Source organism: Acomys minous (assembly GCF_964271855.1).
Source record: "Acomys minous genome assembly, chromosome: 2".
Lineage (NCBI taxonomy): Eukaryota > Metazoa > Chordata > Mammalia > Rodentia > Muridae > Acomys > Acomys minous.
In genome coordinates this window covers 49,148,277-49,161,411 of record NC_140484.1, presented here as the reverse complement: position 1 = coordinate 49,161,411, position 13,135 = coordinate 49,148,277, and the positions used below count along the sequence as shown (strand labels likewise).

At 49.1% G+C, this 13,135-nt stretch overlaps 2 protein-coding genes and 1 pseudogene across 7 annotated transcripts; 1 reads left to right on the top strand and 2 right to left on the bottom strand.

Moving 5' to 3' along the window:
• On the bottom strand, positions 1 to 1,000 carry LOC311592737 (small ribosomal subunit protein uS12-like; annotated as a pseudogene). Its single transcript has one exon. The product of its transcript is annotated as a small ribosomal subunit protein uS12-like (transcript).
• A 137-nt stretch (positions 1,001 to 1,137) lies between these two features.
• On the bottom strand, positions 1,138 to 6,416 carry POLR2G (RNA polymerase II subunit G). The gene is made up of 8 exons (XM_084773490.1): positions 6,224 to 6,416; positions 5,990 to 6,099; positions 4,971 to 5,130; positions 2,766 to 2,816; positions 2,592 to 2,657; positions 2,409 to 2,480; positions 1,873 to 1,906; positions 1,138 to 1,694 (listed from the first exon to the last, which is right to left on the bottom strand). The coding sequence occupies exons 1-8, from the start codon at positions 6,233 to 6,235 to the stop codon at positions 1,681 to 1,683; spliced, it is 519 nt and encodes a 172-aa protein (XP_084629616.1). The 5' UTR covers positions 6,236 to 6,416; the 3' UTR covers positions 1,138 to 1,680.
• Positions 6,417 to 9,457: 3,041 nt separating this feature from the next.
• On the top strand, positions 9,458 to 11,821 carry ZBTB3 (zinc finger and BTB domain containing 3). Of its 5 annotated transcripts, none has more exons than XM_084773468.1 (2): positions 9,458 to 9,691; positions 9,957 to 11,821. In XM_084773468.1, exon 2 carries the CDS (start codon positions 10,008 to 10,010, stop codon positions 11,571 to 11,573), a length of 1,566 nt encoding a protein of 521 aa, XP_084629594.1. In that variant the 5' UTR covers positions 9,458 to 9,691; positions 9,957 to 10,007; the 3' UTR covers positions 11,574 to 11,821. The 5 variants fall into 5 exon arrangements, with proteins under 5 accessions (XP_084629594.1, XP_084629593.1, XP_084629592.1 ...); XM_084773467.1 differs by having other exon boundaries at positions 9,458 to 9,695; XM_084773466.1 differs by having other exon boundaries at positions 9,470 to 9,524.
• The last annotated feature ends 1,314 nt before the right edge of the window (positions 11,822 to 13,135 follow it).

Here is a 13,135-nt window from a genome sequence, read left to right as displayed (position 1 = left end):
TTTTTATTTATTAATTTATTTACTTATTATTAAGGTGAGTCACCACACCTAGCAGCAGGAGCTTTTTGCTTCTTCAGAACATGGAAGTTTATTACTGTTTGCATTGTCAAAATGTATGATCTTGGTCTTTCCTTCTTGCCTTTGTACAGGGCCAAAAGAGAAACACTGGCTACTTTAACAACCTTAAATCGGACTCCAGGAGCATCACCTACAGCGTGACCTTTTCAACCAAACCCAGCAACCAGGACTTCATCCTTTTCCTCAATGAAGCTCAAGCCACCATCACTGGGCACCGACGCTGTGAGCTTCTTGCCGTTCTTGCTGAGCTGCGCCCTGACACACTTCCGGAGAGCAGCCTTTGGCAGCTTGGCTTCAACCCCTACTTTTTCCAGCACTTTTTTCTTTTGCATGAAAAGCACCTTCAAGAGGACTGGCCTTCATGGCTGTGCCCAAGTGTCCTTTCTTGTATCGTTAATCAGGCCACTTCTGGTCACAATCAGTGACTGCGGAGCTTCCTGGCAGTACAGAGACAACACTTGCCCATGTTGCTAGCACCATGGAACCGAGAGAAAGGCAGCATTGTTTTTGTTTGTTTTTCACGACAGGGTTTCTCTGTGTAGCCTTGGCTGTCCTGGACTCACTTTGTAGAGCAGGCTGGCCTCAGAGATCAGCCTGCCTTTGCCTCCCATAGTGCTAGGAACACAGGTGTGTGCCACCTCACCCACACTGGTTTCTTTATTTAAAACAACAACAACAACAACAAACAAAACAAAACACAGAAATATGGGGGCTGGAGAGATGGCTCAGTAGTTAAGAGCACTGGTTGCTCTTTCAGAGGACCCAGGTTCAATTCCCAGCATCCACATGGCAGCTCACAAGTGTAAGTCCTGTTCCAGGGGACTTGACTCCCTCACACATGCAGGCAAAACACCAATGCTTATAAAATAAAAAATTTAAAAACACAGAAATAAGAGAGACACGATGGCATATGTCTTTAATTCTAGGACTCAGGAGGCAGAGGCAGGTGAATCTTTCTGAGTTCAAGGCCAGTCTGGTCTAAAGAAATCCCAGGACAGCTAGGGCTACACAGAGAAACCCTGTCTCGAAAAACCAAAAGAAAAAGAAAAAACACAGAAATACCATAAGAATATGTTTCATTTTAATCCTAGGACGGGGATATGGGACTACATTAGACTGTTTACAGTAGCTGACAATAATTTGTCTCATGTTCTGCAATGGTTTCTGTGACTGTGTGACATTTAGAATTCTGGGCACTTTCACAGGGTATATACATGCTAGAGCCAAGAATCACAATCATCGGAGTCTGTCGCTGTTGGTTGTTCAGGGAAACTGGCTGAAGAAAAAAATTAGATTCAGATTTGCTGTGAACGGTGGCGGGGATAGAGGGTGGGAAAAAGAAGAACCCACAAAATAGCAAACGCAGCTACACAGAGCTCTTATTCTTAATAAGAGAAGACAATGTTCCCATGAGAACTAAGGATGCTTACGGTTACAGTCAGAGTCTGGGAACACAACTCAACTAGGAGAAGCACGCAAAGTCTTCTGGGGGCAGGGAACCTTCCTTGCCTCCCTAACAGTGGCCAGTACTGTGGACAATGTACCAAGTAGAAAAGTCCTACTTTTCAAAACAGGACCAAACAAGGCTGGAGGCTCCCTCATTCAGCTCACAAGTCCTACAAAACAAGCAAAGACACTCCAGTTAGACACTGAGTTCCCAGGCAGCCAAAACCATAGACCCCCACCCCAAGGAGATGTCTGTCTCGGGTTTCCAGGAGAGCAGGACGGGGACTTAATGCCTCCCAGCACATCCTTCTTCAGGGCGCAGTCTGGGCATCCATGTCAGGCACTCACCCAAGTAATCATCCATCAGAGAGCCAATAGCAAACTGTAGGAGGAAGGGGGAAGAGGGAAGTGAGACCACGGCAAGCACGGGCATCTTCTCCTCATCTCCCACTCCAAGCCTGCTGGCTCCCATCCCCTTCTCATGGAAAAATAACACGGAAAACTCCCACCCACTGTGGATGGCAAGAAATCAACAGGTCTTGGGCCAGTGAAACAGCTCAGATGGAAAAGGAGCTTTGCTGCCTGGGCCTGATGGCCTGAGTTCCATCCCCCAAGCCCGCAGCTGCAGGAGAGAGCCTGAAAGCTGTCTGAACGCCACACTGTGGTGAGTGGGTGTACACCCACGCACATCCACACAAATAACGCAATCTTTAAAAACACTAAAATAGTAAAGTTTTAAACAAGAAAAAAGAAACCAGGAGCTCTCAGCCAAGAACGATGGTATTGGCCTATTTGGAATCCTACCACTTGGGAGGCTGAGGCAGGGGGCTCATGAGTCCTAGGCCAGTCTGGGCTATAGGCAAGAAGTCCAGCAAGAGACTCACAATGTCGTTTTTGTCTACACGTGTCCCCACAATCTTCAAGCGGATCTCATCGTCCTGCTGAATCACGATATCCTGTGGACGGAAAGGAAGGACGTGCTCATGCACACTCAGGATGTGTGAGCCGCGCCCAGCCTCAGCATGACTCACCCCCGGCCTCTCACCAACTTCCTCCCGCTCACTCACCTCATCCACTGTCTTGTAACAAGGGGGATTCGAGTTTGGGTCAAATTCCATCTCCGATGGGATGGACTAGAAGGAAATTGACAGGACGGTTAGCACTTCAAAGGGCTCTGTCAACAGATGCTGGCCATGAACTGGGCTCTCATCTTTGGCTCCTCCCAGCACACCCAGACTTACATGTCGAGAGATGAAGCAGGACATGGGCCCAATTTCTGTGAAAAGTCCAACCTAAGAGGGAAACGTATGGCTTTGATTTTTTTTTGTTTGTTTGTTTGTTTTGGTTTTTTGAGACAGGGTTTCTCTGTGTAGCCTTGGCTGTCCTGGAACCACTTTGTAGACCAGGCTGGCCTCGAACTCACAGCGATCTGCCTGCCTCTGCCTCCCGAGTGCTGGGATTACAGGCGTGCGCCACCATGCCCGGCTTACGTATGGCTTTGAGGGACTCAGTTTTCCATCTTTATCTGATTTCTAATGGTGCTATTCGTGTTTTGTAACAGTCTGAATTGTAGCGTTTGCTTTTATTTCTCTCACTGTAACCTTTTGCTTCCTTACATTTTTATTTTCCATTCTTTTTATGTGTGAGAGTATCGTGCGTGCCTGTGTGTCCGTGCACCGTGAGCATGGAGCCTGTGGAAGCCAGAAGAAGGTGTTGGAGGCCGTGGAACCTGAGTTACAGAAGATTGTGAGCCGCTGTGCGGGTGCTGGGAGTCAAACCCAGGTCCTGCCGAAGAACAACCAGCGCTCTAAACCACTAAGCTATAATCCTTAGCTTCTAAAAAACTTAAGGTCTAGCTGGGCACAATGGTACATAAAAACTAAACTAAAGGAAACCAAACCAAAACCAACCCCCCCCCCAAAAATAACAACAACAACAACAACAAACATGTAACTTCTGAGTTTAAGACGGTATCACTAACTGTGTTATTTACATGACAGCCCAGGCAGGCCTTGAACTTGTGGTCTGTTTCAGCCTCCCAAGTAGAGAGGATTACAGGCTTCTATTACTAAGCTTGGATTTTCCAAGGGTGCTGGGGACCAGGCTCAGGGCCCCGCGCTCACACAGCAAGCACTTTGCCCACTAACAATAGCCACATTATTTTTGGTTTGAGACAGCGAGCCCCCTCTACGTCCCATGCCAGTTTAAGACACGCGTCGATCCTACGTCGGCTTCGCAAGTGCTAGGCTTACAGGCTTAAAACGCCACGCCAGGCCTTCCAGCTTCAGCTACAACAACGACTCAAGTGGTTGAGACAACTAGGTTCTCCTCTAAAGGAATCAGGTTTGATTTCCAGAACCCACAGGGTACTTTACAACCTTCTGTTAACTCCAGTTCCAAGAGAACCAACATCCCTTTTCTGGCCTTCATGGGCACCAACTCATGTGGTACATAGGCATACACGCAGACAAAATACCCACACATAATTTAAAAAGTCAGGCATGGCAGGCGGGGTGGTGCACGCCTTTAATCCCAGCACTCGGGAGGCAGAGGCAGGCGGATCTCTGTGAGTTCGAGGCCAGCCTGGTCTACAAAGTGAGTCCAGGACAGTCAAGGCTACACAGAGAAACCCTGTCTCAAAAAACCAAAAAAAAAGAAAGAAAGAAAGAAAGAAAGAAAGAAAAAGTCAGAGGGAATTTACACATTATTAGTCCACAGCACCTACTCAGTCAACAGAGGCTTTTGTTGTAGTGTGATGACTGATGTTAATTCACAAGACCCCAAGTTAGATGAGTAATATTACTTGACAGGTTAGGAAACTGAAGAACCAAAAAGTGACCTGAGGGACTGAAGAGACGGCTCAGTAATTAAGAGTGCATCTGCTCTTGCAGAGGACCCGAGTTTAGTTCCTAGCACCCATATCCAGGATCTCACAACCCCAGCGATAAGGGGACCTGAAACCCTCGCAAAGCCTCAGAGGGTACCAGCACCCACGGCTCATACTCACACAGAGATAGCATACAAGTAAACATAATTAAAAAGAAAATAAATTGCTGGGCACTGTGGCTCATGTCTTCAATGCCAGCACAAGAAGGCAGAGGCAGGTGGATCTCTGAGCTCTAGGCAAGCCTGGCCTACAGAGTGAGTTCCAGGACAGCCAGGACTACACAGAGAAACCCCATCTTAAAAAGCAAAAATAATATAAAGTAAAAAATTTTTTTTTCTGGAGATAGGATTTCTCTGTGTAGCCTTGGCTGTCCTAGACTCAATTTGTAGACCAGGCTGGCCTCGAACTCAGAGATCCGCCTGCCTCCACCTCCCAAGTGCTGGGATTAAAGGCGTGGGCCACCACACCCTGGAAGTAAAAATAAACCTTAAGAACAAAAGACTGAGGACTGAGCCCTGACTTTAGGAACCACCCACAACCTTTCTCTGAATGTCCTTACCTTGTTGACCTGAGTGACCACAGCATCCACCACCTCACCTTTAAAGGGCCGGAAAACAATAGCCTTGTACTTCACTGGATAAAGAACAAAACCTCGGCCTGGCTGGATCACACCAGCACCGATATTGTCGATAGTGGTGACAGCGATCACAAAGCCATACCTGCAAAGAGGATGACACAAGACAGCTACTGTATATGTAGAGCCATCAGCTGGGGTATGACTTTCACACGTACTCTGGTGCCTCATATTTGACCATGTCCCCTGGAGGGGGAGACCTGGTGGCACTCAGAGGAAGGATAGCAGGTTACCAAGAAAAGACTTGATACCCTATGAGCATATACAGGGGGAGGTAATCCCCCTCAGTCACAGTCATAGGGGAGGGGAGTAAGGGGAAAAGAGGAGGGAGGGAAGAATGGGAGGATACAAAGGATGGGATGACCATTGAGATGTAACAAGAATAAATTAATTAAAAAAAAAAAAAGGCCATCAGCAACAGGAGCCCGTGTGTGCTCTGCTCTGAGCTCTGCTCAGAGAGCTCAACGGCCAAACGAATGACAGGACCCAGATCAGTACCTGTGAGAGTAAGTGATGCTCTCATAATTGTACAGTAAATGCCCAAGGGCCAGACCAGCTGACAAACGTCTATTACCTCAGCACCATGTAGACTGAGCCGGGAGGATTGATTAGTCAGGGTCGCAGGCCTGCCTGAGACAACATGGTGAGACAGATCTTTCGAAAAACATAAAAATTCCAGCACGCCGCGGCAAACAGATCTCTTGAGGCAGAAGTCAGCCTGGTCCACATGGTGAGACCATCTCAAAATCAAAACCATTTGCATTAGTGATCTCACACAGAGGCAGGACACTTTGTTACCCAACTTTTGCAGAGGGCCTGAGACAGGCAACACCGGGCTGCCCTGGGTGCCTGAAAGGGCTCCTGAGAGTGAGTGACAAGCCCTGACAGGAGGAGTTGGGTAGAGGTTACGGTCAGGGTTACGACACGGTGGGTGTGACACTCACTTCCCGGTGCAGGTCCCCTCCACCTCGGTGAAGAGCTTCTGCTTCACCGTGTTGAGTAAGTTGGGACCGAAGTAGCGAGGGTGCAGCAGGATCTCGTGCTCCAAGGAAATCTACAGAGAAAGGGGAATGGCCACTCCAGCAGCCGCCCTGACAACCAGAGGAGACCGCTCGCCCCTTCCCGGCCTCCTGGCTCCTCCTGCCCATGCCCCCACCGCCTCCCCACGTTCAGCTCACGTGATAAAACATTTTCCGCAGAAGTTTGCACCGCGGAGCGCAGAACTCCGCATGGAAGGACCTCACCGGAAGCACTTTCCGACGTCCCACCCCCTGCTTTCTGAGCGCTTCCGGGGCCTTTTATAGAGCCTTATCGTCTTGGGCGGGGATCCACGAAGCCCCGCTCCTCAGGTCGGCCGGTCAGTCTTCCCGCCTGTGAAAAGCAAGTTCCAGCTGGGCGTGGCGGCGCACGCCTTTAATCCCAGCACTCGAGAGGCAGAGGCAGGTGGATCACTGTGAGTTCGAGGCCAGCCTGGTCTACAAAGTGAGTCCAGGACAGCCAAGGCTACACAGAGAAACCCTGTCTCGAAAAACAACAACAACAACAACAAAAAAGAAAAGCAAGTTCCACGACAGCGAGGGCTACACAGAGAAACCGTGTCCCGAAAAACAAAATCAAACCAAGTTTATTATAAGCCTGGCTTGGTGACAGTCAAGGCTACACAGAGAAACCCTGTCTCAAAAAAACAAAAAACAAAACCGCTGGGCGTGGTGGCGCACGCTTTTAATCTCAGCACTCGGGAGGCAGAGGCAGGTGGATCGCTGTGAGTTTGAGGCCAGCCTGGTCTATAAAGTGAGTCCAGGACAGTCAAGGCTACACAGAAAAACCCTGTCTCGAAAAACCAATAAATAAATAAATAAATAAATAAATAAATAAATAATGCCAGGCATGGTGGCCCACACCTTTAATCCCAGCACTCGGGAAGCAGAGGCAGGTGGATCATTGTGAGTTCGAGGCCAGCCTGGTCTACAAAGCGAGTCCAGGACAGCCAAGGCTACACAGAGAAACCTTGTCTCAAAAAAAAAAAAACCCAAAAAACAAAAAACAAATTAAATAAATAAATAAATAGCGGGGCAGTGGTGCCTCATGTCTTTAATACCAGCAATCAGGAGGCAGTGGAAGGTGGATCTCTAAGTTAAAGCCCAGTCTGGTCTACAGCACAGGTTCCAGGACAGCCCAAACTGCAGAGAGGTACCCTATCTTTTTTTTTTCTTTTTTAGTTAAAGATTTATTTATTTATTATGCATACAGTGTTCTGCCTGCATGCCAGAAGAGGACACCAGATCTCATTATAGATGGTTGTGAGCCACCATGTGGTTGCTGGGAATTTTAACTCAGGACCTTTGGATGAGCAGCCATCTGAGCCCCGAAAAACCCTGTCTTGGGAAACAAACAAACAAACAAACAGGAGGTGTGAAGTGACAGGGTACTGACACACTCCTGAAAACTTTTCATGATTCTCTGAGCGGCAGGCAAGAGACTTTATACCCCTTTCTGAGCGCTATAACCTTACTTTACAGTCCTTTCCTTTGTTGCCTCTAGAGACACTCAAAGTTTTATTCAGGTTAAGGAGCCACCAGGCGTGGTGGTGCACACCTTTAATCCCAGAGGCAGAGGCAGGATGATCTCTGTGAGTTCAAGGCCAGACTGGCCTACAAAGCAAGTCCAGGACAACCAGGACTACAAGAGAAACTCTGTCCCAAAAAACAAACAAACAAATAAAAACAAACAAAGTATTCAGGTTGGATGTGTTGATGAATACCCAAAAATCCCAGGAGAAGATCAGGAGTACAAGGTTGTTCTTGGCTACCTGTATTAAAACAAAAACAAAAAACAAAAAAGAAAGAAAGAGCCGGGCGTGGTGGCGCAGGCCTTTAATCCCAGCACTCAGGAGGCAGAGGCTGGCCTCTTTGAGTGAGTTCCAGGACAGCCAAAGGCTAAAACAGAGAATTCCTGTCTCAAAAACCAAACAGAACACCACAAAAACAAAAAAAGAGAAAGAAAAGAAAGACTAGAAAAGAGAAAGAGACAGAGGAGATTTCTTCAACTTCTTCAGCAATATTCAGACAGCTGTGATAGTAACTGCCTACAGAACCAGCAGGTGACACAGAGGAATGAGCACCCCAAGGCCCAGGAAAACTTGGGCTACATGGGGAAACCCTCTCAAGCAAAAATCAACCAATCAATCAATCCAAACAAACAAAACCAACCAACCAGCCACACAAACAAACAGGGGCTAGAGAGATGGCTCAGTGGTTAACGGCACTGACTGCTCTTCCATAGGATTCCGGTTCAAACCCTAGCACCCACATGGAAGCTCACAACTGTCTGTATCTCCAAGATCTGAAACTCTTGAGTAGACATAGATGCAGGCAAAACACCAATGCACATAAAATAAAAGTAAGTTTTAAAAAATTTAAAAAAACGAAACAACAACAACAACAACAACAACAACAAAAAACACTGACTGTTCTTCCAGAGGTTCTGAGTTCAATTACTGGCACCCACATGGCAGCTCACAGCTGTCTGTAACTCCAGTTCCAGAGGATTACACACCCTCTCAGAGGATCAGACAGCTTCTCACAGACATTCATGCAAGCAAAACACCAATGCAAAGAATATAAATACATTATTTTAAAAACGAACAACAACACCAACAAAGAAGTTACATTGAACAAAGCCCCACTTCTTGGAACTATTTATTTTGAGGGGCTCACTGTGCCCCTCTGGCCGGTCTGCAATCCACTATGCAGACCAGGCTGGCCTCGAACTCACAGACATCTCCTGCCTCTGCCTCCCGGAGTGCTGGGATTACAGGCCTGCGCCACCACGCCCGGCTTCCTTAGTTTAACAAGAGATTATTTTTAGATTCTGTCCCACTCCTGTTCTCACAAGCTTACATTGAAAGTTTAGGCGGTGGTTGCCTAACACCACGGCTGAACCTGAAACTAGTGGGGCATCCTGGAATTTTTGAGAACGGGATCTGTGAGAGCGTACTACACTTTTTAGAGGGGTCGCTTACTGCCCTGTTTTGGTAGAGCCTGGTCTAGACCTGGGCCTACAAGGGTACCCAAAGAGTTTATCTTGTGTTTCTTCCCTTCTAGGCACTCTGCAGCAGGAACACGTTACTCCCGAACACACTGCGCAGGTGCCAAACTCGCGCCCCACCCAGGCGGGTAATTTCCCTATGAGAAACAGATAAGTGAAGAAGTTCAGCCAATCCTGAGAGCTCTGGAGCAAAGAAGGCGGGATGAGGGGGGGTGGAGTTTAAGACAGGAGCAACAACCAATCGTAAGCCTTGAAGCCTGAGCGATGGCACGGATGGCCCATTTGGAGAAGCTAGTTACCGAGGGGCGGGGTAGTGCACGGTGAACCAATCCACAACGAGAGAGGGCAAACTTGAGCCAATTAGGACAGCGAAGGTGGGAAGGGGCGGAGCTCTCCTGGTGGATGCTTGGTTGTGAGGGCTCAGCTTTCTCTGTTAGTTCCTACGTTGGGAGTCCCTAGCCCTGGAATGCGAGAGGGAGAGGCGCAGAGAGTTCCGGGACCAGGGCGTGAAGCCATCATCCTGGAAAGCCTGGACGCGAAAGACAGTCCTAGTTGGAGGAGTCACTGGAAAGCACCGGCTGGGGATCGAGGAAGCGGAGGCTGGTTAGGGGGCGGGACTTCCGGGAGCAGGGCTTTTTCGAATAGGGGCGGGGACGACTCTAAGGTTAGGTAGGTCTAGGGGGCGGAGCTAACAGGTCTTGGGGTTTTACCCGGGAGAAGGGGCAGTTAACTGAAATATGGTTGGGTGGTGGTTGGCGGGGGGCATGTGGTGCCAGAGGCCTTAGGTGGCAAGCCCTCGTTAAGGGCTGATGTGGACTTTGCTGTGGAAGTTTCCTGTCCTAATTCACTGTCTTTTCTTCTCAGGGAGCCACTGGTGGGGAACTTTCTTGGGCACCCTTCCCTCCGTGGGGTGCTATGGAGTTCCCAGAACACAGTCAGCAGCTGCTTCAGAGCCTACGGGAGCAGCGGTCCCAGGGTTTCCTTTGTGACTGCACTGTGATGGTTGGTAGCACCCAGTTCTTGGCCCATCGGGCTGTGCTGGCTTCCTGCAGCCCGTTCTTTCAGCTTTTCTACAAGGAGCGGGAGTTGGACAAGAGGGATCTGGTGTGTATTCACAACGAGATTGTCACAGCCCCAGCCTTTGGGTTGCTTCTGGACTTTATGTACGCTGGCCAGCTGGCCCTTAGAGGGGATACCCCTCTGGAAGATGTGCTGGCAGCGGCCAGCTACTTGCACATGAATGACATCGTCAAGGTATGTAAGCAGCGGTTGCAAGCCCGGCCCCTGGCAGAGGCAGACAGTACCAAGAGGGAAGAGGAAAGCACTCCTGTTAGTTTGGAGTTTTTGCCAGGCAGTTCTCGAGGCCCCCAGCCTTTACTGGCACCTGTTGAGCCTTCAGCCCATTGGAGCAAAGAGGAATGGAAGGCTCCGGCCACTCCCTTGCCTGTTGCTCATCCTGCAGATGAGCCACCAGCGTCCAGTGGGGCTGACACGACACAGCCAAGCGTGGAAGTTGACTCCTCACATCTGCGGGCACTTCCCCCACCAGTGGCTGATGTCTCTGTCTCTCTCGCCAGCCCCAGTAGCTCTACAGAGACCATTCCTGTAAACTACTTCTCTTCTGGCCTTCCAGCAGTTCCGGTGGAGCCCTTGACTCCTCTCGATGTGGTTCCTGAGAGTCTGAGGGTGGTGGTGGAACCGAGGGACAGTGGAGGACCATTGCAAGGCTTCTATCCTCCAACTCCAGCCCCACTTCCGGCTCCAGCCCCAGTTCTGTCCCAGGCCCCGGCCCCAGCAGAAGCTGAATTGGTCCAGGTGAAGGTAGAAGCTATTGTGATCTCTGATGAGGAGACTGACTTGCCAGATGAACAGCCTCAGGGATCTGAAGGGCTGTTCCCATCTGGGGGAGCAGTGTATAGGGGACAGCCTTCACACCCAGAGGCTTTTGAGGAGCCAGGGGCAACAGGACTAGAGGAGGTGGGGCCAAGTGACCACTTCTTGCTTCCAGAATCTCATTTGCCGTACCATCTGCTGCCAGGCCCAGGGCAGTATCATCGAGGACTGGTGACCTCACCCCTGCCTGCACCGCCAGCCCTGCAGGAACCGCTTTACCCTCCTTCTGAGTATGAAGCAGCAGCCCCAGGGAACTTTGGGAATTTTACAGAGGATGTTCCCACCTGCAAGACCTGTGGAAAGACCTTCTCGTGTTCTTATACACTCCGGCGACATGCCACAGTACACACCCGTGAGCGACCGTACGAGTGCCGCTATTGCCTACGAAGCTACACACAGTCAGGGGACCTCTACCGCCACATCCGAAAGGCTCACAATGAGGACCTGGCCAAACGCAGCAAACCGGATCCAGAGGCTAGCTCCATTCTCGGGGTGCAGTCCCTCTCTGGCTCCCAGACAACGGAGAGACAGAGCAGTGGTGGTGGAGGACCACTCAAAGACGAATTTGTACTTGGTCCCAAAATTTAACATCTGGGGAGCATGAACTGACGCCAGGCCTGCTCTTCCCATTGTGAGTTGGCCACAGAGAAGGTTGGAGGCATCACTCCCACTGGGTGGCAGGATGAAGGTTCTTCCCAAGCTGAAGCCAGATAAACAGGACATTATAGGGCAGAGCAGGTGAGCCAGGGTTCTCCAAGGGCACTGGGGACTTTGCTGAGGTGTAACCAATTCTCACTCCACATTCTAGAACATAAAACTAGCAGTGAAATGATCCCTTTGAACTGGTGTTGGCTGGTTTCTTTCACAAGTCCTCATGCCTTCACGTCCGCCCTCCAGTTCATTTATTTGACAGCTGCGTTGGGCAAGCATGTGAGTCCCATTGCTTATGAGGCCAAAAAATGGGACAGGGAGGAGGCAGCGTAGACTTAGCAAAAGAATGCAAGTAGGGATACTTACACGTGGGTACTGTAGTTGAACTTGTGTGTTCCGGGCTGTAGTGGGCACTGCATATGCTCTCTTGACAACTTCATGGGGATAGCAGCCCCACCCCCCTTCAGATACAAAGGAACTTGAGACTCAGGACCCAGTCATTTGTTCAGGGTCATAGAGCTGCTTAAGGAGAAAACTAGCATTTGAACTTGGCTTCTGTCTCCAGAGAATATGTACGCTATACTGGTTCATAACAATGTTCAGGGCAGGTAGTTAGCCAACAACTATAAGGTTTCTTTCTTTTGGTTTTTCAAGACAGGGTTTCCTCTGTGTAGCCCTGGCTGTCCTGGAAGTCACTCTGTGGACCAGGTTGGTCTTGAACTCAGAGATCTACCTGCCTCTGCTTCCCAGTGCTAGGATTAAATGCATGCACCAAGTAGCCTTTTTATTTAAAATAATAATAATAATAATAATTACAGAGAGGGCTATTTTAAAAAAAGGATTTATTTAATTACAGGACAGTGGGGAAGCACATCTTTAATCCCAGCACTGGGAGGCAGGCAGATCTCTGAGGCCAGCTTGGTCTACAAATTCCAGGATAGCCAGGGCTATACAGAGAAACCCTGTCTCAAAAAATAAAAAATAAAAAAAGAAAATTATTCTTATTTATTTTTTGTGCTTGGTTTTTTTGGTTTTTTGGTTTATTTGTTTGTTTGAGACATGATTTTTCTGTGTGTGGCCTTGGCTGTCCTGGAACTCAGATCTGCAGATCAGGCTGACTCCAACTCAGAGATTAGCTTGCCTCTGCCTCCTGACTGCTAGGATTAAATGTGTGGCTACCACTGCCCAGTTTGTATTATTTTATGTATATGGTGGTTTTGGCTGCATGTATTTCTGGTGTTTTTTATTTTTTTGAGACAGGGTTTCTCTGTGTAGCCTTGGCTGTCCTGGACTCACTTTGTAGACCAGGCTGGCCTCAAACTCACAGCAATCCGCCTGCCTCTGTCTCCCGAGTGCTGGGATTAAAGGCGTGCGCCAACACACCCGGCCTGCTGCATGTATTTCTATGCACCACATGCATGCCTTTATCCACTGAGGCCAGAAGAAGGCATTGGGTCCTCTGGATCTGGAGTTATAGATGATTGTGAACCACTGTGTGG

What these genes read in the sequence shown, in the direction of transcription:
- POLR2G (XM_084773490.1), bottom strand. An exon ending in GAGGGGACCTGCACCGGGAA is followed by an intron (nt 5,131 to 5,989) that starts GTGAGTGTCACA and finishes TCCTCTTTGCAG; the next exon opens with GTATGGCTTTGTGATCGCTG. An exon ending in GTTACAAGACAGTGGATGAG is followed by an intron (nt 2,481 to 2,591) that starts GTGAGTGAGCGG and finishes TTCCGTCCACAG; the next exon opens with GATATCGTGATTCAGCAGGA.
- ZBTB3 (XM_084773466.1), top strand. Translation starts at nt 9,495, where the DNA reads ATGCTTGGTTGTGAGGGCTCAGCTTTCTCT. An exon ending in GTGAGGGCTCAGCTTTCTCT is followed by an intron (nt 9,525 to 9,956) that starts GTTAGTTCCTAC and finishes TTTTCTTCTCAG; the next exon opens with GGAGCCACTGGTGGGGAACT.